Here is a 23,011-nt window from a genome sequence, read left to right on the forward strand (position 1 = left end):
AATCAACACTTTTCTATAAAGAAATCATTTAGTGGGTGAAAGGTGATGGCAAAAATTACACAGATTTTTTTTCCTGCTTTTATGTAGAAGAGAGGATTATACAAGATTTTTAGAAGTCCCTTATATCTACATGTTTATGATTCTGTGCTTAGCAGAGCTTCAGGCAGTTATAATGACCAAAGTCTCCACACTGAGTATGCAAGATGTCATGAGACCTAAGAAATAGAATGTTTCTATTGTTCTGATGAGACAGCAAGAGTCTAAAAAATATTTCTTCCGCTCCTAAAAGGCAGACAAATTTATTTATAGCAGGACATAATTCTCTTAAAAGTTTATTTATCTTGAAGAATTTCAGGTAAGACCTGCAGTGTGGTGAGATTTCCCACTTTCACATTCTGCTGCTAAGAGGAAAAAAAAGAAGCTCCATGCTTGGTGTGACAATTTTTGACTTATAAGATACACTATTAGTTTTGGGCATGTCTGTCAGCTCCAGCAGGCTGAAACAGAGAGCCAGGTATTCCCTGTGGTTACAAGCCCTAAGTTTTGTATTTTCTGTTGGAAACTGTGGCAGTTGTACTCTTTCAGCAAGACAGAACTCCTGCTCAAACACTGAAACACACTGCAAGACAGTCATTGAACCAAGAAGTAGTTATGTTCCAGACTGAGATTTCAAGCATTTATACGACAAGATACTACTATACACAGACACATACATACATACATACATACATACATATACATATATATATATATATATATATATACACACATATATATACACACTGCTGTATACATGCTGTATAGATGGTAGCATCAGATACATAGATTTTAATTTTTTAAAAAAAAGTATATTTGAGGCTTTTCTAAGTAGAAAGAACCTCCTTTCCGGAAAAACTGCATGCTCAAATCCAAAGCATAGCAATCTCTGCTTCATTGCCTTGAAGGCAACCCAGATACACCACTCAGCTCAGGATGGAAGAATCTCAACTGCAACTCATTGGCTGGGGAACTTCTGCCCACTCCACATCAATTAGGAAATTATTTGGTTATGGTAAAGAGAGGTACCCCTTGTAAAATAGCTGCTGAAAAAATATCTGTATGCCAATTCTTACCCTACCCAATCTCCCTGGTTCACAGTTTCAGTCACTTTGCAATCTGTAGATACTTTTGTTCAAAAAAAAATTTTATGTCATAAATGGATATAGTGGGTTCTTGTTTTTAAAGAAATATCTGTATTTGCAATATAGCAGCATCTAGTCAGAGGAACCAGAATGGCACAGAGATGTGAAAGAGTTGGCATCAGATGATTACGGAATGCTCACTCTAGGATTTCTTAAATATAACCACTTGACTAAGTAAGAGATTCATCATTTTTCATATTCAGTCTTCTATTCATAGAGCAGCCATAGGTCAGACAGACACTGCCATTTTCTTTGCTAGGCTTTTCTGAAATACTGTCTTAGTAATTTAGAAAAGCAAGATTTCTGATGTGCTCCGTTCCATTACCACTTTAACAACAGTGTCACAAGCAAAAGCCATCTGACGAATATTCCCAACTGAAAAGCTCCACAAATACATGAAGCATGTGTTCATTCCTCTTTGGGGAGCAATGAAAATGGGCAAAGAACTATTTTGTGTGTTCTGTAGGGTTCAAAGTCAACTCTGGTATTAAAGTACATCTAGTTTTAACTAATACATAAACACTATGGAAGTTACAAAGCTGAGGTTTCTTCAAAACAGCTCCCAGTTTAGATGCTGCAAGAGGAGAAAGGACACAGGACTGACTTTGCTATCCATCCTTGGGAAGGTCAGGCTTTTACTGTTCCTCTTTAAAGCAAGTAAAGCTCCCTCTTTGCATGTAATATCTTCTCTTTGAGAGAGAGGGACACAAAATGTATTAGCTTGCTTTAAAACTGTGTTTACAGCAGTGTGTGGTAGTAACACAGCTAGGGAAAACAAGTGGAGGGCACTTAGAGTATCAGAGATCTAGTATTTATTGTATTATTTTTTGTTGGCCTGAAAGTTTAAGCCTGCTCGTTTCTGACTCAAAAGTAAGAAGACTTATTTAAAGTAAGACATAATTTTTCTCCTCAGAAGTTACAGTAAAAATATTTCTTTCTAAATATAATTTGCTATGAAACAATTGAGATGCTTGACTTTCCACAAAGGAATTTCTCTCAGTCACAAACAAATCTTTGACCTTCATGCAAACAGGCACAATGATCCCAGTAACAATCTAAATTTATACTTTGACTAGCTCACAATGGCCACATAAATCACACATCAAGGGTGGGAAGATACAAAAAATGGATAGGCCACAGCCATCCAGTTGCCTGGTTGGTGGCTCTTCTATGGATATTGGCCCTTTCATCATGGCATCTTCACTGGCCTGGTAGGGGATGCAGATGTGAAATACTGAAACAAACCTGGAATTAATTTCTCAGGCATTGGGGCATATCACAGACACATTTTATGAAAAATCCTTTCCTTAGGATTTTTTCTCCTGAGAAGCTGAGAGGCCTCAGGAACAAAATGTAGACAATGGCTATCTGCTGCTGTGGAATGCTACAGGTGGATCTGTGATTGCTCTCATGTGGTTGTTTCTAATTAATGGCCAATCACAGTGAGCTGGCTCGGACTCTTGGTCAGTCACAAGCCTTTGTTATCATTCCTTCTTTTTCTATTCTTAGCTAGCCTTCTAATGAAATCCTTTCTTCTATTATATTAGTATAGTTTTAATATAATATATATCATAAAATAATAAATCAAGCCTTCTGAAACATGGAGTCAGATCCTCATCTCTTCCCTCATCCTAAGACCCCTGCACCATCACAGGGGCATGCTGATTCCTGCCAGCAGTTAGGGTATGGCAATCACTGGGACAAACACAGGACAGCTCCTCAGTTACTTACTTTGATACCCCCTATGATACTCTCAAAAAAGATGAGGCAGTTGAGGTATGTGTTTTCCAGATCATTCACAACTTTACCTAAAAACCTTCTGTATTCTGTGTAAACCTGTACTCACATGCATGTGTTGGCAGCCAGTGCTACAGGCAGAGAAAAGTGCATACATACCCACCTTCAAAGTTCAGCATTTGTGTATGTGTGTGTATTTTCTGTACTGGTTTTTCGTGCTGTGATCAGGGGAAGGAAACACACTTCCCTGTTCCTGAATGAGTAAAGGAACTCATGTGAGGAAGCATTTAAGGGCAGCCACCTCCGCAAGAGGAGGCGAGTCAGGAGCACAGGGTGACCACAACAGGGCAGGGGCAGTGCCCTCACTGACCAGGGATGCAGGCACACATCCTCAAACAGGAAAAGCAGAGCAGGTCTGGTCCGAGGAGCCAGGGCCAGCCACAGCCCACGATGACCAAAGTCATGCCACAGTGACAAGGCAGGAGGAGGCTTGGCCAGGAGGGCAAGCCAGTGGGTCAGGTCCAGCAAGGGATGTGGTTGGGCACAGAACAAGCTGCAGCACAGCTCAAGAGACAAAATGTGAAGGTTCAGCTTAAATGCTCCTCCTAGAAAGGAGGTGGAATGCCTGCAACAAGGCTTCTTAACACCTCTGACACGGCTGTTTCCACAGTCACCTAATCCAAGGCTACTGTGCCACAGCAGAACCAGCTTTGGGCATGGGAAACCCATCTCTATACCAGAGGTGTGTGCAGAGGGGCACTGTGCTTTGGTACCAGGAAATACCAAAACACGGGCAAAACGTGTGAATTATTCTATTAAACATTTGTGGCAACTATCAGAAAAGAAAATATTACTGAAAAATCAGATGTCTGAAGTCAAGGAAAAGTACAATCTAGTGCTCAGACATAACCTAGGATATATGAGACAGAACTGAAATATATATGGACTTGGAAAGTTCACTTGTGAGAAGCTGCATCAGATTCTTAATTAATCTTGAGTTTTTCTGACCTATGAGACAAAATAATAGTCACGTTCTTCAGGAAAAGAGAAACTTCATCCTACAGAATAAAGATTTGGCAGTTTGCTCACTACACTTGTTTCATAGCTGTCCATGAGACCACTCACAAGCCTACATTGTTCCTTTTTGTTCTGTTCATTTTTTAATTAAATGAAGTCCATTGTATTTGGGAATATCCTGGAAAATGTTTGTGATCAAGTCATTGATGGGTTTGTGGGAGCAAACAATGGCCTTTTTAATCCAATATTGGTTATGAAACTAACACCAATTAGGTCCATCAACAGTAACAAATAAACAAGACCTTCCTTTAAAAGAAATGACACCAGCTACTGAGAAAATACTGAACATGAACATGCATGTGATTTTTACATCCACAAACCAGTCTTGGTTTCATGTGACTGTGACTCCTGCGCTGGCAGACTCATTTTGGGTGGCACAATTCCCCCCCAGTGCATGCAGGAGGGCTGCAGCAGCAGGATCTTCCTCCCATTTGTCCTTTGTAAGGACTCTGGCTCTCTTAGAGACACTAACCTGGTTTAGCCAACGTGATGGCTCATTCCCCCTAGCCACCTGAGCATCCTACACGCCCAGTGACACTCTGTGAGTCAGCTGGCAGTCTGTGAGGCCAGGGCAGCAACTCCACCTCCTCCCTGAAACCTCCCTGTGCTGTCTCTGACACCTCATCTCCCTGTGCGAGGGCAGAGTGGGTGTTCCAAGCTATTTAAATGTTTTAGGACTCCCATGTGTTAGACTCCCTTTCTCTCCTCTCTGAACCTGGAAAACAAACAAACGTTCTTTCTATCAAACACTTGAAGAGGCTAATGCGCAGTTAAAATAACCCTGACTCAGAGCATTTAAGGAGCAATAAAAAGGATTGACTTATACACAGGGATTTAGTCTTTTTTACATAAATTATTTCATTATGACAAATGAGCAAACAAACCACCAGTGTTCCAAACAGCATATGTTTAGGCTGGTTTAGCAAAATGAGCATCTATGAAAACATTACTAATATCTGGGAAATACTTGCTTATCTTGAAGCCTTCTTATTTTAAAACTGAATTATTTGTATAGGCATATTTATGAGCAAAAGGTTTATAACATGTTACTTGTTGTTAGGCAGCTGCATTTCTACAAGAAACATTAAATAATCTCAGGTATATAAAATCTATACAAATAATCCCTGTCAAAGATCTATCTAAATTTGAAACATCCAGGTGGGAAGAAAAAAAGTATTTATACAACCCAGGCAGAAAAACCCAGGATATACAAAGAGCTCTTAGTTTGTGTAGAAACTGGGCTCATATGCTTGGAAAACATTTCATCACTGGTGTCACTGCAGGTAAACAGTGATACAATCTAAATCAGAAAATGAAATACATCCAGCTGCCTAGTAACAATGGCGGCCTAACAGTCTTTTTAAGATCATTTAATAACATTTGAAAATGGCTACATTATGGTAACGTGTTGGGTATTTTAAACATCACAATCCATAAGACTCATTAAGTAACAACAAACTTTATGTAAGTAACATTAGGTTCAGTGAACTGAAGTTCCTTCTAAAACTTGTGATCAGTCACAAGGTTCTATGACTCTTGAAATCATCATTTCACTTAAAGGGGAATTGTTTCATCCCACTTCAGATATTTACATATTCAAAATGAGTACATATCTGCTTACCATACCTACTTAACAAAAAGCTACCAAGCCTCACTTCATTTTTTCCTTGTGCAACCTACAGTAATTCCTGCTGTTGTTTTACATGCCTGCAAAGCAAGCAATACCATCCTGCTGCTCACAGGAAACACCAATGTGTCCACTCTGCTTTCTTTTGTGTGCTATTTCACCATGACAAAAATAAATATAAATAAATACATACAATGACTCCTATGTGGTTTTGCTTGCTATGCATGATAAAATATGAGCTTTGTCTCCAGAAAATAATAATAATAATGCAAAGTTTAAATAAGATCACTCATTGTCTCTAGCTTCAACACTACTCCAAGATGGAGCTCATGCCTTTGTCTTTCATGTTGTGCTGCCACATTAATGCTCTGCTCTGAGCACTAACCTCCATGCCCTCGGTATTTCTCAACACGCAATTTAAAACAAGTGATGGTACATTAAAGACAAGACAGAAAGAATGTATTCATACCCATGAATTACATTTTCAAGTAACTACAGCTACCACTAAGTTGTTTTTCTATGTTTGGGTGGGTGGCTGTCTGCATATATGTTCTCCACAAGGAGGGTGGTGAAAGAGGAGCAGATTTCCTGAAGAGGTTGTGGGATGTCCAACCCTGAATGCAGCTAGGCAAGGTCCTTATCAACCACGTTTAACTTGAAATTGGTATTGTCCTCAGCATGTTGGTCATCCACCCCAGATGACCAGAGGTCACTTCAAATGTCCCTTCTAAATATATTATTCTGTGATTTCATAACATTGTGGCTTTGGCTGATCTCAAGCCCTGACTCACCAACAATACACAGGCATTAAAATGCAGAGGCCTTCATGCATGCAAGGGCCCAGAGCCCTGCACAGCCCCAGGCAAACCCCACTGCTGCCAGTGTCATCAGCAATGCCACAGCTGATGAAACTGCAGAGATCCTGGTGCCCAAGCTGAAGAAGTCAGCGCTGGAAACCTTCCCAGCACCAACTCCAATGCAGCTAAGACTCATGAAATAAATGGCAATCAGCAATGCCAACACAACCACAGCTAATAGAATCTGTCCTGGCACAACACATCAGCCATGTCAAAAGGATTTGAGTAGGGATAGGCAAACCCCACAGTTACTCACTCCACAGTGGGACAAAAAATCTGAGAGATAATATGAAGAGCTCAGATCTATGAATGTTAAAAGACAATTTTTCAGCTTCAGAGCAACTTATAAAGCTCATAAATTTTATGTATCCATAAGAAAACACAAACTGTCTGTATAGGAACAGTTGTCATATGTCTTCATACGTCTTCAATGTCTTCTCATAACACTGTGATTAACAGGAAAACCAGCTTCATTGAAAGAAACACAAGTGAATATTGCTAAAGGTACAAATTCAGTAAGATGTTGTATCGCTCAGTCTCATGATACAAGAATCAGATTGTTTAGAATCTTATGACCTAGGAGTATTCTCTGCAGGCTGGAAAAGGACAATGCCTGTTTTTCTTGACCCTAGAAATTCTGCAAGACACTCTTAAGTCAGCCACTGTAATGGAAGAAGCTGTGGAAATCAGAGACTCTGTGCAGTAGTTACATCTCTAAAATGGACTGTGGCAGCAGGAGTTATTCCCCCACTTCAGTGTCAAGAGGACACAGTGCCCACGAGAGTGCTGGAGGTCAGAGGCCAAGGACGAGTGACAGGCCCAAGGCGGAAAGGGAGATACAGCCCCTCTAAGAGTCAGCTGTACATTCAGAATCCTGACTCTCTGCAGCTGTAGGTGTTGTCAGAAGGTGCAGTGGCAGCACCTGTGAGATTTAGGACAAACAGAATTTAGCAGAATTTGTGGCTGAGGACAACTGTTTGCTGTATCCATTCATATCAGATTCTTTTGCTCGGAGCTTTTTAGCTCAGGATACCCTCATAAGATCTGCAGATGAAATCCTGCACTTCGATGCTCAGCACTCCTGCCATCTGCAGCCCTGGGGCCTTGGCAGAGCTGGGTTAAAACAATGGAATTAGCCTGGAACACAAACAGGGGCAGCATGGTTTAGATAGCCACCCATCCCCTTTACAAGGAAGGGTTCTGCAGATGTGGGCTTTGCTTCCTCTGACTGTGGGATTTGAATCCACTGACAGCTCTACACTTAGGAACTCTCTGGAGCAGCAGAGATACTCCATGTGTGGGTGGATGACAAGAAGAATGCTTTGAGGAGTCTCTTCTCTGGAGGCAGATTGCAGCAATTTAAAAGAATTTTTTTTTAAAAAAGCAAAACAAAAAGGGGCAGACTGAGATCCTCATTCATGGAGGAGCTAGAGAGATCTGGCACTAAGAGGTGACAAGGAAAGTAATTAGAAAATATTATTTTAAGGGAGAAAGGGATGTAAAAGAGCAGTAGTGAGTCAAGATAATTTCAACAGAATGAATAATAAAAAAGTAATACATAGTTCCTGTTGTACTGGGTGACTGAGAGGGATGGGCATGCTCCTAACAAGACATTAGCAAGATCTTAACTAGATCTTTGCTCCTGCAGCCATTAAACAGGGGAAAAGCACAGCAACCAACACTTTTCTCTCTTCTATTCAGAAAGCTTTTTGAAAACTTGCTTTCACTGTCACATTATAAAACCTGTAATAGGCCATGTCAAACAAAAACCCCAGTGTCATACAAATCCAATCAGTGGTAAACAACCACACAACAAAAATACAAATGCAGTTGTCTGTTGATCCATGTTCCAATTTCCATGCCAGGAAATGCAAGGCACTGTATATGAGTATCTGCAGCAGCACCCACTGTCTGCTAAAATCCATTTATCTAGATATTCACACAGACATAAGATTGAAGAAACAAGATCTCCATACAAGCCATCTTTTCCAAAAACAAAAGGACAAGCCACTGACAGGAAAATGCATGGAATCTTATTAGTCTGACACTTTGTTTTTCCATATGACATTTCAAATGCTAAAACAACACAAACACGCTGTTTTACACTATAAATTCACAGTGAGGTTCAGGCTAGATTTAATGATTATATCTTTGCTCACGATACAAGTGCAAGAAAAAAATTATACCAGTCCTCTCAAGCAGATTTTATGAAATGAAATTCTCTTTTCAAGACCCCAAGCTTGCTCACTTCTAACAGAATATTTTGTTCAAGTTCTTTGATCTACTAATTACCATTATAGTAATAGCACACAGCAAAGCCAAGTATTATTTAATCCACATTTAAATGACAATAGGCCTCATTTGTTTCACTGCCTTTCCAAACACTGCAGAAAAGAAGTGTCCATATTTTGTACTAGTTCTTGATGCTTCTATCCTTTATTACTGGAATAATTTCCCTTTATTCACACTTAAATATGACTCCTACTTCAAATTCTCCATGTTTGCTTTTTTCCTTCTATGAAACTGTTAATTTTTATCTTTTCCAAACATTCTATATCTCTTTTGAAATGCTTTTTCTGACTGAAATGTATACAAGAAATTTAGAGGTAAGCCTGTCTTCTGTGGAGGAACAAAGCTCAGTTTATCTATTTTCATAAGAGGAACAATAGAAAGTAAAGTCTGATTTTGTATTAGGATGGCAATATCTACATGAATAAACCTGAAAGATAAGAAATTTATTTTTAAAGAGAATAGGCTACTACTTGTATAGAATTTCAAAGTATTTAAGAAGTTGACATAAGAAATAAAGAATAGTCTAGCCTGAAAGTAAATTCCTAGATATCTTGATGAAATATCTCTCCAGGGAATTAGTAATTTCTTGGCAGTAAAGTAATGGGCTTGTTATTTTGGGTAGTTTTTTTATCTAAAGGAAGATCTTGGGGTTTGTGATTAAGGCTTAAACAATCTAGATTCTATGCTGGCTCCACCATGTAGTCCAAATGTCACACCAGGCAATCTGCCTGATGTCTTCAAACTTCAGTTTTCTTTCTTTAAAATGAAAATGTTCATTTTCTCCCACCAAAATATTCATCTAGTCTGCTTTAGTGTCCATATAACTAAGTCACTGGGGCAACTCATACAACCAAAAGTTCATCATGCACTCATCTACTCCTGGTCTGAGTTTAAAACTGTGAAGTTTGCTACAACATCTGTGTATATAATAAGAATAACAAGACACAGAAATCATCTGAAGGATCTGAGAGCTGCAGCCAGGCAACACTCCAGAAAGCTAGGAGCCCAGAGATAAGAGATCTTAACTTTTAAACAAACATTTTCTTCCTGTAAGAGAATGAGGTACTTGAAATTGAAAAATAATTTTGCTGTAATGTCTCTAAATAAGTGGCAAAACTCTCCCCATCAGAATGGGATGTTTTTTTTTCCTTGTCTCATATAACAACGTTTACATATGTTTTTCAGATTAACTTTTTATTTCTCATCCAGCAATGAGTCCAAAACATGAAAACCAAATAGTATTCCAACACATTTTCCCAGTGCCAATGGTTTAAACGTTACAGGCATAGCTATGCAGCTGATTCTCCATAAACATGCAGTGTTACTGTTCTAATCCCCTTTATGCCATGAAATGGAAGCACCAGACTCTGCATAAAGAAAGTCAGGTTCAGGTTCAGGTTCAGCACTAGCTCTCTTTATCAGATAGAAATGACAGCTCACAAAATTTTGAAACTGGCAGAATTTTGAAGAAAAATTTACTATAAGAAAAAATGTGTGTATTTAATAAAATCAAAAGTCCTTGAGTACATTCATTTGGTCCATGAAAGCTAAAATTATTATGATAAAGTAATGCTGGGTGTCATTATTCTGGCCAACAAAGTTCATTAAGGGCATTATTTCTGTCATTGTACAGACAGATAAAAAAAGAAAGACGTAAAGGAAAAATAACTATTTTTCTACATGCCTTACTAGTTGTAGATTTAAAACTGACTCCAACACCAAGCAATACAAAATTATAAAGAACAGCTCTTTGGAAAATTACAAGGTAAAAAGGTGGCCCAGGACCAGAGACCACAATTACTTGACTGTTTTCATTCAGTTTCAACCGTATTTATTTTCTCCATGCCCAGTAGCAAGAAACATTTCAGGAAGACTTAGGAATTGCATGGAGCTTTCACTCTGAGAATATAGATGAAATACTCAAATATTCGAGGACAGGCAAAATGCTCAGAAAAACAAGGTAATTTGAGATGCTACAAAGTGTATTCAAAAAGCAGTGTTGATTCACAATCACCAACTAGTGAAGGAGTTTGAAATATGCAGTTGGGGGATACACGCATGTTTTTCTCATCTATGTTCCCTGAAGCATTTGTAAGAGCTTCCCTTCAAAGCAAACAACGCATGGCACATCTTCCTAACAAACAGACCAGATGGAGCAACTTGTTTACTATGCAGTGAGTGTTTGCTTCAGATCTGCAAGGGCAGAAAGAAGATAGCCTGAATGTGTAGGTCACAGGTGAAGCAAAAAGCAACATATGGCAATCCCAAAACCACAAGGCAGCCAGAGGAGAGTCTTTCAAAAAACTTTGAAGAAATAATTCCCATCATTGCTAAGAAAGGAGTAGGTGGCAGGCAGTTTGCATTAGCCAAGACAACCCAATACAAAAAACACAAAGCCTGCTTGGCAACAGAGAAGAGAGGGGTGCTTTTAGCAGACAGCAATTAAGGATTTGGCAAGCATCCGGAGGAAAGGAAAGGGTGCGAGTCGAAGATAATGCCAGTATCATTGGTCCAGACAACAGAGGAAGATAAAGACACAATAAGAAATACACAGCATAAAAGTAATTAATTCAGATAGCAGTACATCATCCACTAGGACCAACAGAAGAAAGCAGAACAGCAGAGATCTGTGAAAGCATACATTTGGAGCAGAAAGGCATCTCAGCAACACTGAGAATAATAAAATATTGTGCAGAGGCAGTAACACACACCTGAAAAGCAGATGATTAACTTTTTGGTTAAGGAGAAACAGAAAAAAGGAAATTAATGAATGAACTATAAAAGATTTTGGAAGAAAGCAGGAGAGGGACTCTTGGAACTAAAGGTACAATACAGGTGAGAAACGGTGACTTGAGACTTGGACAAGGATGTTTCAGGCTTAGGGACTAATAGGTGGAAGAGAAACACTTGTCAATTTAACAGAGTACCTCTACTTTCTTAAATGAAGCAGGAGTAAATCTACTAAGTGTGAACAGCTTGCCTTGTCCTAGTTAATTATTTAACCTTTACTTCTTGCTGAGGGTGAAGTACTAAAAGCATTACAGGTGCCTCATAATAACCACTGGTTAATAGAAGAAAGGGACATGATGAAATACACATTTAGAATTTAGTCTAATTTTATCTGTGTGTTTAATTTACCCTCTGCACTTCCTTTTGGCAAATAAAAGTATTTTGTTTCACCTGCTACAGCTCACAGCAACACTAAAGGCTAATCCAACAGTTCAGCATGGAACATCTTTCTTTCCTTCATGCTATTAAGAAGAAATCTTGGAGCTTGCTTTGTCTTCCCATGATTGACATTACAGACATGTAACTGGCAGACAAAATCAAACAGCTTAAATGAAAATGTTCACACTGGTAGGTCATGGGGAGCACAGAAACTAACCAGTTGCTATAAAGTTCACTCTGGAACAAAAGCTCAAATGAATTGCACTGTGTCGAGTCAAACAAAAGAAAGTACAAAACTAACAAAACCCCCTTTTGCCTCAGTGAGCCCCAAGACCAAGTCAAGATCCTCTGTGCCAAAGAAAGCATGCAGTGCTGCACACTCTCACGACTCCACTGCAAATCTTGCTTTGTTCAATGCCTCAACTTCTCAGGTCAAGAGATTTCAATAAAAAGCTACATGATCAATGTTCCTGTGAAGAAAAACATTTTGTCATAGAAGTGCAAAGAAAAAAATGTAGTTATTTGGGTATGTATGAACTAAAACCTAGAAACTAAAAAAAAAACCTTCCCATGTTACTTTCAACAGATTGTTTTCTGCTGATCTCACTGCATGCAAGAATAAGCCTTATGGTATTTGAATGCTTGAAGACAGTGTTACAGGGAATTTCTGAAGTAACCATCATGACCTCTCCTGTTATTGAACTACTGAAAATGTATATCAGAGAGGGAAAACAACAGAAGGCAGCAAGGGAGATTGAAGACCAAATAAAGATTAAGAGCACTGTCTATTTGTTCATTAAAAATTCCATGTGTTCACCTGCATCAGGTCAGCTAAAGCTGCATTTAAAAAAAAAAAAAGCCTTTCATAAGGATTTGTTATTTTCTTAAGTATAAATTGCTAAAGGTCTAATACATGTGAAGTATAAAGTGACTAACAAGAATTTAAATGTTAAAACATTATCTACTTCATACAAGAATTGTTTAGATGAACTAGACCAATATTTCTAGGTGCATTCAAAGAAGGAATGTTAGAATGACTCAATATTAATAAGTTATCACTTGAAAGAAGAGCACAGGTGTATTTAACAAAGCAGCTGGGAGTATTCTGAATTCACCTTATTCATAAACAACTATTTTTCTCACTTTAAATCTCTTCACATTTTGAAAACAACTGTCTTTCAATCTTAATCTCAAGTTCTTAATGCCTAAATTTAAAACATTTGCTTCTAAACTGGGAAACCAGTGTCTGGTAACTGAACAGATGAAGTGAAATAAAGTGTTTAGCTCCTTTGAGTTCCTGTCTTCTTTGACCACTGACCAAATTCAAAACTGATTAACAAGCAATTAGGCTATCTTAGCTGTGTAAAATTAGCCATGGCCAGTAATGCATGTTATTGTTGAAATAATGCTGCTTAGATTTTCAAGGAACTTTATGTTAGAGAGCCTCTAAACCCAGTCACCCAGAAATGTAAAAAAAATGAGACATTAGTTAGAAACACATAGACACAAAAGGTCTGCTTGAACAACTTTCTCCTAAGATTAAACTGTAATATTTTACAAAACCAAAAAAATCCAAATCTCTTCATGAAACACTGTGAATATCTACTTCAGTCAAAGGATGTTACTCATGTCCTACAACATCAAAAGCAGAATATGGAAGAAAAAATGTAGCACAAAATGAATGCTATATTATGTTAATATACTTGACCAGCCCACTACAGTGCTCCTTGCTCATCTGAAAAAAACCCAAAAATTCGCTAAAGACTCATTTTCTTTGGCTTTCAAAAAATCAACCACCAAACTGAACCTATTCAGTATTCCTAAATTTATCACTGCAAGTAAGCACTGTGTGGACTGAAGCAGTTCAGGGAAAGAAGAGATGTAAACAACAGGAAATCTTCAGAGACCGAACTGCTTTTCATCTGTCATTTAACCTACGTTTTACATATTTTATTCTCATCACCTTTGTGTCCTCTGCACTTCTTATATTGTGGGTGTTGAACTTCTGAGTGAATAGGGACATTCAGGAATATGGGTTGAGTTGGAGTTTGTCCCCTGCAGATCCAAAAGCTAAAGCTATCAAGTCAAACTTATCACTGAAACTGAACTTACTGATCTCCAGGGTGTATTTTACCTCAGTTTCAGCACTGCCCTAGGCAAAGTCCTTCAAGCAATAACAAAGAACCCCCACCATGCAACCACACTATTATCCTCTTTTATTTATCCACAGAATGCTCCTTATGTTATTGTGCTTTGACTATTAACGCTTTGGAAATTAGCAAAGAGGTAGGAAAACACAGCATCTCTACCAGAAAATTCATAAGCAGCAGAGTTCATAGGAAAATGTTATATAATCTCAGAAGCCTTCAAGAGATTTAGCAGAAAAAAAGGTATGAGACAGCATTGCTATTTCATACTGATACTCTAAACTTGTCTTTCTTTTATATGTATATTTATAACAACAAAGAAGGACAACACAAAGGGCTGTTAAATTGTTGGTATGCAAACATCTAAAGCTTAATTTTTTCTTCCAGTTTGAATGAGCAATCAAATTAGTCTCTTGGTCTGAACAGACAGGCAAACATATGCACCAGCACTGATTTACTCAAAAAAAATAGCACCTTAAAGCTAATTGATATGATAGCTATCAATGAGTACATATGATTGCTGCCATAGGTGCGCTCGCATGCTTCTGGTTAGATGGGTATCTTCCCAAGCACAATTTAATAGAATTTATATAGGAAGGGTTCTGTAAAAATTATCTTACTCTTCCAAAACCCTGAGCCCTCTTTAAGATTCATATAATCTATAGTTACAGACTTTTCCATCTCATCCCATGAAAAAAAGGGAATTCTGTAGTTACCAAGAGCCAAAATAAAAACCCCACAGAAAAAAAAAAAAAAAAACCCTAAATCAAGAAAACCCCCAAAATCTCAAATAAACACCAATGCCATTTAACTCCATGCTTTATGCTTCATTATTTGTGTTTTTGCAGGCAAAATGTTCTCTGGAAGGGCCCAAGTTACTGTAAGACCTAGTTTTCCAACAGCCATTATCTGAAATTGTCAGAAGACCAAAGGCTGAAACTGCCTCTGGACTCTTCCCCAGTTGATTGAAAGGTTTATCAGTGGTATCTCTGGAATGGAGATTTCATCATAAATCCTGTGTGACTTCAGGGCGTGTAGATTAATAAAGGCACATCATATACTGCAAAATTACAAAGCCTTTACAAGGAACAGCCACATTCTCCTCAAGAACTCTGGACAGATGGCAGGATTTGACTATCACTAAATCAGCTTAGTCAAATACATTATTAGTTCTTCAGCCCAATATTTGCTGTGTATTCCCAATGAAACTGCCGAATGAAAAACGCAATGTGTCAAGCTTATAGCAAGTAAAAATCAGAAATCCATTTTTCTCCAAGATAAACCTCCTCCTGATGTGCTAGAAACTTATACAAATTACAAAAAGGCAAAGCTTCTCTTGAAAGATAAATCTCCTCCTGATGTGCTAGAAACTTATACAAATTACAAAAAGGCAAAGCTTCTCTATTTTTTTGTACGTTTGCTATTTAATTAAGTGTCTGTTAAGCTGCTTCTTTGCAACTATGGAGTATTTCAGGAAAATCTGGAGGTCAGACTGATTACCAGAGAACCCCCACATCAATGAACAAGCATAATGGACTTTCAGGTATCTAAAATAACAGGTCTCTCAAAGGCTAGAGTGCAGCTTCTCTGCGAGATAATTCCATCAGCAAGGGATGAGTGCTTCACTTATCAGAATTGCCACATAATGCTTAAGCACAAATTAATGCTTGCAAGAAAAGATGCATGATTCTGCTTTGGCTTCTAGAAGGCAGTTCAGAGCTCTTGTTAATTTTTCCTCTTAAAAGCACAAGGAATCAAAAGCTTTCATAGAATTACCAGATATGTAACCAAGCTTCGACAGAGAATTTTATTTTTTCAGTACGCAATGAAAACTTATTTTGATGGAAGCCACATGCATTCATATTTTACTAAAAGAAATTATTCTCAAACATTTTTGCCTGTCCTCTTCTCCCTTGTCACTATAAGGTTAATGCCCAGGAAGGAGAACAAAGTGACTATTACTGTGCATGACAAGGATTGTCTGCTGCAGCAATTACTCTTCAATCAGAATGTTACTTTTGTTTACACTCAACAAGGATAAAAATATAAACCCTAGATATTACCATATGCTAAATACACATTTTACACTGCTTGAATTATGAGCAGGCAACACACTTTAATACAGGTGTGGCATGGTTTTTAATGCAATATTATGACACCTCTTTTGAAATCCTAACATTCTGTGCTATTAAATACCTGTTCTCATTTTCATCTGCATGAGACAGGTGGTTAATTTTATTTGCATCAATACACTGAACTAACAGGTATATTCTCATTTGTATGACAGTGAATGCTGTATTCTTATAAGCTGTATATTTATTCCCCTGAATTATTATCTAAAATACAGTCTATGCTTCAAGTTTCCAATGAAAAGGATAAGAAAAATTAGCTCCATAGATAAGTACTGTGATTTTCAATATACATTAAGATTTTTAATAGTGATACCGAGGGCTCATGAATAGAATTTGCATAGACAGCGCACCATCTCCACAGAACACTTCTACAAGTGATTCCTTCTGTGATTTGACTCGGACTGAATGGTGTTGAGTAATTTATTCACCATTGTTTGGGACAGGCTATTTAATTCCCTTCTGACCCTTAAACAGCATGAGAGGTTGCGTGTGTCTCTGTGTTAGCGCACGTCCTGGTTAACTGCATTAATCACACACAACAGGCATGTGCTCACTTAGGTGGGTCTTTTCAAATAGATGGCAATTAAACCCTCCTACATATGAATCACTTCACGTTCACAGAATACTTTCTATGTGAGCACTAAATATTTACAAATGAGGCTGGCATATTTTATATAATTTCACCACCTCGGCTGAGATGACTAAGGAGCGCTATCTTTATGTACATAAGAGAGTTATAGGCAGGTGCAGATTAAACAAGGTCACCTTATTCCTTACTCCCATCCTCCTATCATGGCTAGGGCACCTGGACTCTGAACTTGACACACCATTCATATTGCTGTCTTAAAATAAAAGGTGTCCCAATTCTGGATAGTTTATGTTTTGTAAAAAAAAAGTTATTATTGTTATTCATTAAGATTTTAAGACATTTCCCACATATCCTAGTATGTTCATTTAGGCCACACTCTCTTCCACAGGAATCAAAAAAAAGAGAGATGAGTTGTCTTTGCTGAATTCCTAGTTCTAAAAAACACAAACATCATCAACTTCAAGTCTAACGCTGCAACCCCAAAGGAATTTTGGAGGTGAAAAAAGTTACTGACTCCTTCACAGCCTCCTTCAAAATGACAAAGATAAAGAGAAGAGTCAATATGATAATGGTCACACTGCTGCTTATTAGAGACATTCTAAAGTGAAGCCCTTGTCTCATGGGAAGCTCCAATCTGCTTTTCAACTATCAACAAATATACTTTTAGAAGATCAAAATTAGAAAACTCTTTTCCCATGGAAGATTGAATATAGCATATTGAACTGACTCTTACTAGACATTTCCATTTGAAGCAATAACACTTCTACCTTCCCAAAATGAAGGACTTTATATTTTGTTAAAAACATTTTAACAGTGGTATATTATCTGTATTTTTAATATTAGGGCCTCTGATTGTTTTCCTTTTAAAAAACACAAGCAAAACTGTAAACATATTTACTAGGTAAAGCATTCGACACACTAGATTATAATTTGTAAATAAGGCACTAGATTTGTGAACTGAGATTTTGTAAATCCTGAAACAAATGCAGGATGCATTTGTTTAAACCAAACCACGCAAAGGAATAAAACATGCCTACTTCCAATTTCTGTACTTCTCTCTGGTATGAATTACTCCTTACACTGTATCCTGCAGTAAGAATATTTCTGTTTTATTATTATTAATAATACCTGAAAACACCTGGATAGCCTTAGCATTTTACCATCTGTAGTTGAATTAGCTGGTCTTTCATTTTTTCATTATAGCCAGCCATCATCCTGCACAGTTTATCTATGAATAAACCACTTGGTAACAGTACTTTGTCACCTTCACATTCATTATTGATGAGAACGCTGACAAGCTGCCAATTAAAGACCCTCCACCACTTGTCCCATCTCCAGGCTCAGCCTGAGGTACGGATGGAACAGTTGCAGTGAAAACTCAGTTTTACATTTCAAACAAAGTTCAAAGACAGTGAGAAAAGGCTGCCCTGCAAAGGACACAGAAATTGTATTTATTGCTGGAAAACTTTATCTGAGTAGACTGTATTACTTACTCTGCATGATAATAAAAATTAGAGTATGAGTTCACATCTTGTTCAACTAGATGTTCTACTTAGTTTTGCATTCAGTCCTGGATTAAATCTAATCACAGTTTAGTAACAAATATATGAATTTAAATAATGGACAAGATATAAATTAAAAAGATTTAAGTGGATTTGTGTTTCTGTTGTTATCCCAGCAAGACATACAACAATATTTCTTGGACCCCAAAATATTGCCGAGTGATAAATTAAAGGTCATACCAAAAGTATCTGAAATCAGGATGCTTTTAAATGAACAAGTGACCCTGAGATCACTTGTATTTTCCGCTTCCACCCAAATTCTCAGGTTGTGAAAAATCACTAAGCCATTCCATAAACACTAAGTATCTATTCCATGACCAATTAGTCCTTTCTAAAGTAAGTATAACAGAATAATTTATCCAACAGAAATTACCTACATTAAATATTCTTTAAAATACACATATGTATTTAAGAGATTAACATCAAATGAGATTACATTGGCTGCATCACAAATCTTTAATCTTTTAAAAAACCACACAGCCTTTTTTTCCTGTATTTTTGAACATGAGACTAAATATCCCATATTAAGACAAATTTATCAGCTGCCAGTGAAAGTCATAAATACAATAAACATTACAACTTTGCAATGATAACTCCACTCTGTAAGCATACTACATCTACACTATAAGTTAATAAGAAAGGGCTGAGCTAAATCACCACTAAGAGAGAACACAAAATGCTTCTCTTACCTCCATTTCTGTGCAGTGTAAACGGCCTGATTTATCTGTAAGAGAAAAAAAAAGTTTTCAGATAAAAAGACAATGGAAGAACAAAACTAATAAGTTGAGTCACTTCTCTTTTTGAGTAATTACCAATATTCCTTGTCTTACCTGAATCACATATTTCAATAATATTTTTATTATATATGCATCCTGTTATTAACAACAAGAAGGCCCTACCCTGTAAGATTTTTCTTTGGATCCTTTACAATACTGGCTTTTAAAAAGATGTGTCTTTAATGCCTGGCTTCATTATTTAAATCCTATGATTGATGTTTAGCCATGGAGGGAACATGAAAACATGTTGGCTTAAATTAAGCAGTAGCAAATAGTTATTTCAAGAGAATAAGCAGCATTAATTCATAAACTGGGGAAAAGCCACTGTTTCATCTGATACTTCTGGGATTTCAAAGAGTTCAACAGATATATGAAGTTCAAACAAATTAAAGTTAAAACATTACTATACTATTTTTGTAAGTCCCACTTGCCAATTTTTGCATTTCCTCTGAGTTCAGAAACATCACTTAGGAATTTGCATAATAAAGAAAAATTAAGTTTCTGAACTGTTTCATTAAATTGAAATCTCAGTTTTCAGAAACACAAAACAGTTTTATACCAAAGTGGCTTGACAGCTTAGCCTAAAGAAGACTGAAATTTCACAGTGCATTAGGAAAGCATCATGTCACTAAAAGCAGAAGGTTTATTATTTTGTATTAATAATCCTTATCAAAGTAGGGTCAAGGAACCCTGACAGGATGATTTCCTGCTGGAAAAAATTATTCAAGGAATTTAATTGTTCCACAGAAATCTATCCATGTGAAAGTGGATCTACCCAAAACTTTAATTTCAAAACACACCGATATAAAATGATACATTTTTTGTCTTAGCTTTTCAGCTTCCTTGCATTCACACTGCTGGTTTACAATTTGCAGCTTTGGACCCAATAGCCTAGAGCCTACAAAATGCATGACAGAATTCTGAGATCTCATGTACTCAAAAACCAGAACAGGATGCATTTGCTTGACTGTGCATGTGTATTCGAAGAGCACATGTTCAGGTGATGATTAGGAAGGATTTATAGCAGCAGTTTGGAAAAGCCTGTGATTTGTACCTATAACTGGAAGGACTATTTCATCAGACTGGCTGGCACAATGCTTGCACAGAGGAGTGATCCCACTGACTTCATATGACAAATGTGAACGGCATGCAAAACATTCAGCTCTGGGAAGAGTTACCTGCACAGAAAAACCTCATTTTTCATACAGAACTGGTCACCTTCCCTTTGAAACTAAAGGTTAAACACATCCTGAATTAATAGGGAACACTCACCTAACAGAGTGAAAGTTGTTTACTTTCCTTTAGAACTGTTGCCAAAGCAAGCTAATGCTTAGCACTGGTGTATGACTTCAAAACCAAGAGCAAAGAGTGACTTTAAAAGGCTTTTGCATCCCATATTATCTTTTCAAAAGGACTGGTACCTCTGGTTCACTCACTTTCAGATCCACATAATAAATTTTTTGGTGTTTAAAATGGTAACATTCACATGATTGTTACAAACTACAAGCAGGGGGAATTTGCTGAGAATGTTTTTTAACTGCTAGGATTATTAGCAGATTTATTAATATTAGGGGCTACTTTTGTGAAGTCAAATGACAGGTGACCAAAACAATGTCTTTATGATACAAGATGATACAAGATTAATTCAGAGAAATGTAGTCAAGACAGGGGAAGAAAAAAGCATATGCTGTCTTTAAAAAGACATTACTTTTTAAAAAAAATCACTACTTCATTAAAAATTACTACTTTTCAACCTATAGCAATGCAGTGCATACACTAGGCCACCAATGTTTGCAATCACTGATAGGTTAAGATATTCAGACTTGGATCTCCTGTGGTCTAAGGGAACAGGAGATCCAAGCTGTGCATAGATCCTCTGAGTAGCACCAAGCACTCAGTGCTGCACCTCACAGCAAAGCTGAGACCCTATGAACATCCTTTTAGCAGAAGTGCCAAACAAGTCCTGAAGCACAGAAAACAAATAAATCAGCCTGGACCAAAACAAGAAAGATAAAATTTGAATTTCTGAAAGTAACAGCAAGAAGCTTATCTTGCAGCTCCTTTGATAAACTTCCATGAAAGCTGTTCCTCAAGGAAAAGCACTCAAACTCTGGAGTGCTTTTTTTATTATTAAATTCAACTATTTATTCCTAGTTACACCAGGATTTTAAACCCCAATAATATTGTCATGAGTGCATGTGCTGGGGCAAGAAGGGGGAATAACAAGTCTTTCACACACCCAGACAGTATCCTAGCTGTTGCAAAAGACTGATTTATAACATTTTAATATACACTGCATTATGGTAATTATTAACCATTCCATGTGCCTCTGTACCCTGAGACCAGCTATACACTTAGCAGATTTCCCAAAGCTGTTCACAGTCACTTGTGGAGTCCCTCCATTGGGAATTTACTACATTTCTGCAGAGATCATTAACAATACTGTTGATGCACTCACATGCATCTATCAAGACTGAAATGAATTTGCTTTCATATGGCCCCTGCAAGCCAATTTATTTGCACTATTTATCTATAGTGGCTGGGAGAAGAAATTTCTTCTCTCTTCAGCTGACATGACTGAAAAAGCAGTAACTGGTAAATGTAGCCTAAGGGTCACACTCCCTTCATTAGCACTGGAGAAAAAAAAATTACCCATAAATCATAGAACAGTCTCTGTCTGCAAGCAGGATGAAATGCTTCTCCAGTAAACAGGTGAAGCCTTAAAAAACTCTTCCAGCTGCTGATTCTTAACATAAATAGAGACTTTTCCAGACTTCAGAACCATTCACCTAGATATTCATCTGTGCAGCATTTTTACCACTTTTACTGCCAAAAAATATTCACCAGTAATTTTACATGACAGTTTTCAAATAAAAGCTAATGCATTCATTACTAGTAAACAGCAGAACTTTAACTGTCAACTGCGGTTAATAAACAAACTATGGTTGGGAAAATTAGATCATTTTTCTCTCTCAGTTTGTTGAAATGCAAAAACTGAAGAGTTTTTGAAAGAAAAGTGACTTACATTGGAGATTTCCTGTATTTCTAAAAACAGTCTTCAGAGAGACACATTTGACAGAAAAAAAAAATTAAAAAGAAACCCCAAACCTTCACATTCATTTTTTTTTCTTCAAAATTTTTATTGAAAATTTGAAAACTCTCAGCAAGAGGAGTCATGACAAACTTTCCTCAAGCACCAGTGAAGACTGTCTCACCCCTTCAGGCAGGAGCTCCCTGTACTCCCACCAATGGTAAGAAGCACACATTAGACTGAGTTTCAAAAGCAACAGAGATAACTCAGTATGTTAGGATGGCCTGACCCAGGGTATTTGTAGGACAGCTTGTGGGATGTGCCAACCCATCTGCACTCCTCTATCTGAAGAAAAACCAAGCTACTGAGTTGACTTTAGTGATGTGACACCACAATCACACAGAGGTACCATTTCAGCTATAACCAGCTGGTCTAAGAACCCTGCAGCTCAGAGCATCTCCCTAGCCTTCCTCTGGTGTCTCAGACTCCTCTGCTCACATCCACAGGCAGCTCCTTCAAGACAGCTTCTTCCAGAATTGAAATGATGAGCACTGATTTTTCTGGCAACATTGTGGCTGATGCACATATTGGCAACAAACCTGAAACTTATTTTGTGTTGAAGATTAACATAATTAAATGTCACAGATCACTTCTGCAGGTTTGGAGTGAAATCAAGCTGCTGCTGCTACAACAACAGAACTCAAGTTGCCCTCAGGAATAACAGACACTGCCTGTATGCACTGGAGGACAGAGGAAGAAGATGATGAAGAAAGAACATAAGGGCTAACCTAGGGAAAGGGAGCAAGAAGAACATGAGAGTCACTAACTTCAGCTC

The 23,011-nt window shown here is 37.5% G+C and overlaps 1 protein-coding gene across 3 annotated transcripts in view; it reads right to left on the reverse strand.

Moving 5' to 3' along the window:
- The window catches only part of SPIRE1 (spire type actin nucleation factor 1), a 134,015-nt gene that overhangs the window by 102,426 nt on the left and 8,578 nt on the right, over positions 1-23,011 (reverse strand). For all 3 annotated transcript variants that reach the window (XM_054284551.1, XM_054284550.1, XM_054284549.1), the window contains exon 2: positions 19,059-19,093. In XM_054284551.1, the coding sequence (XP_054140526.1) occupies positions 19,059-19,093 (35 nt within the window). The remainder of the gene's footprint in view (positions 1-19,058; positions 19,094-23,011) is intronic.

Source organism: Melozone crissalis, unplaced genomic scaffold (genome assembly GCF_028551555.1).
Source record: "Melozone crissalis strain CALT ecotype California unplaced genomic scaffold, PUWL_Pcris_2 ptg000042l_1, whole genome shotgun sequence".
NCBI classification, from domain to species: Eukaryota; Metazoa; Chordata; class Aves; order Passeriformes; family Passerellidae; genus Melozone; species Melozone crissalis.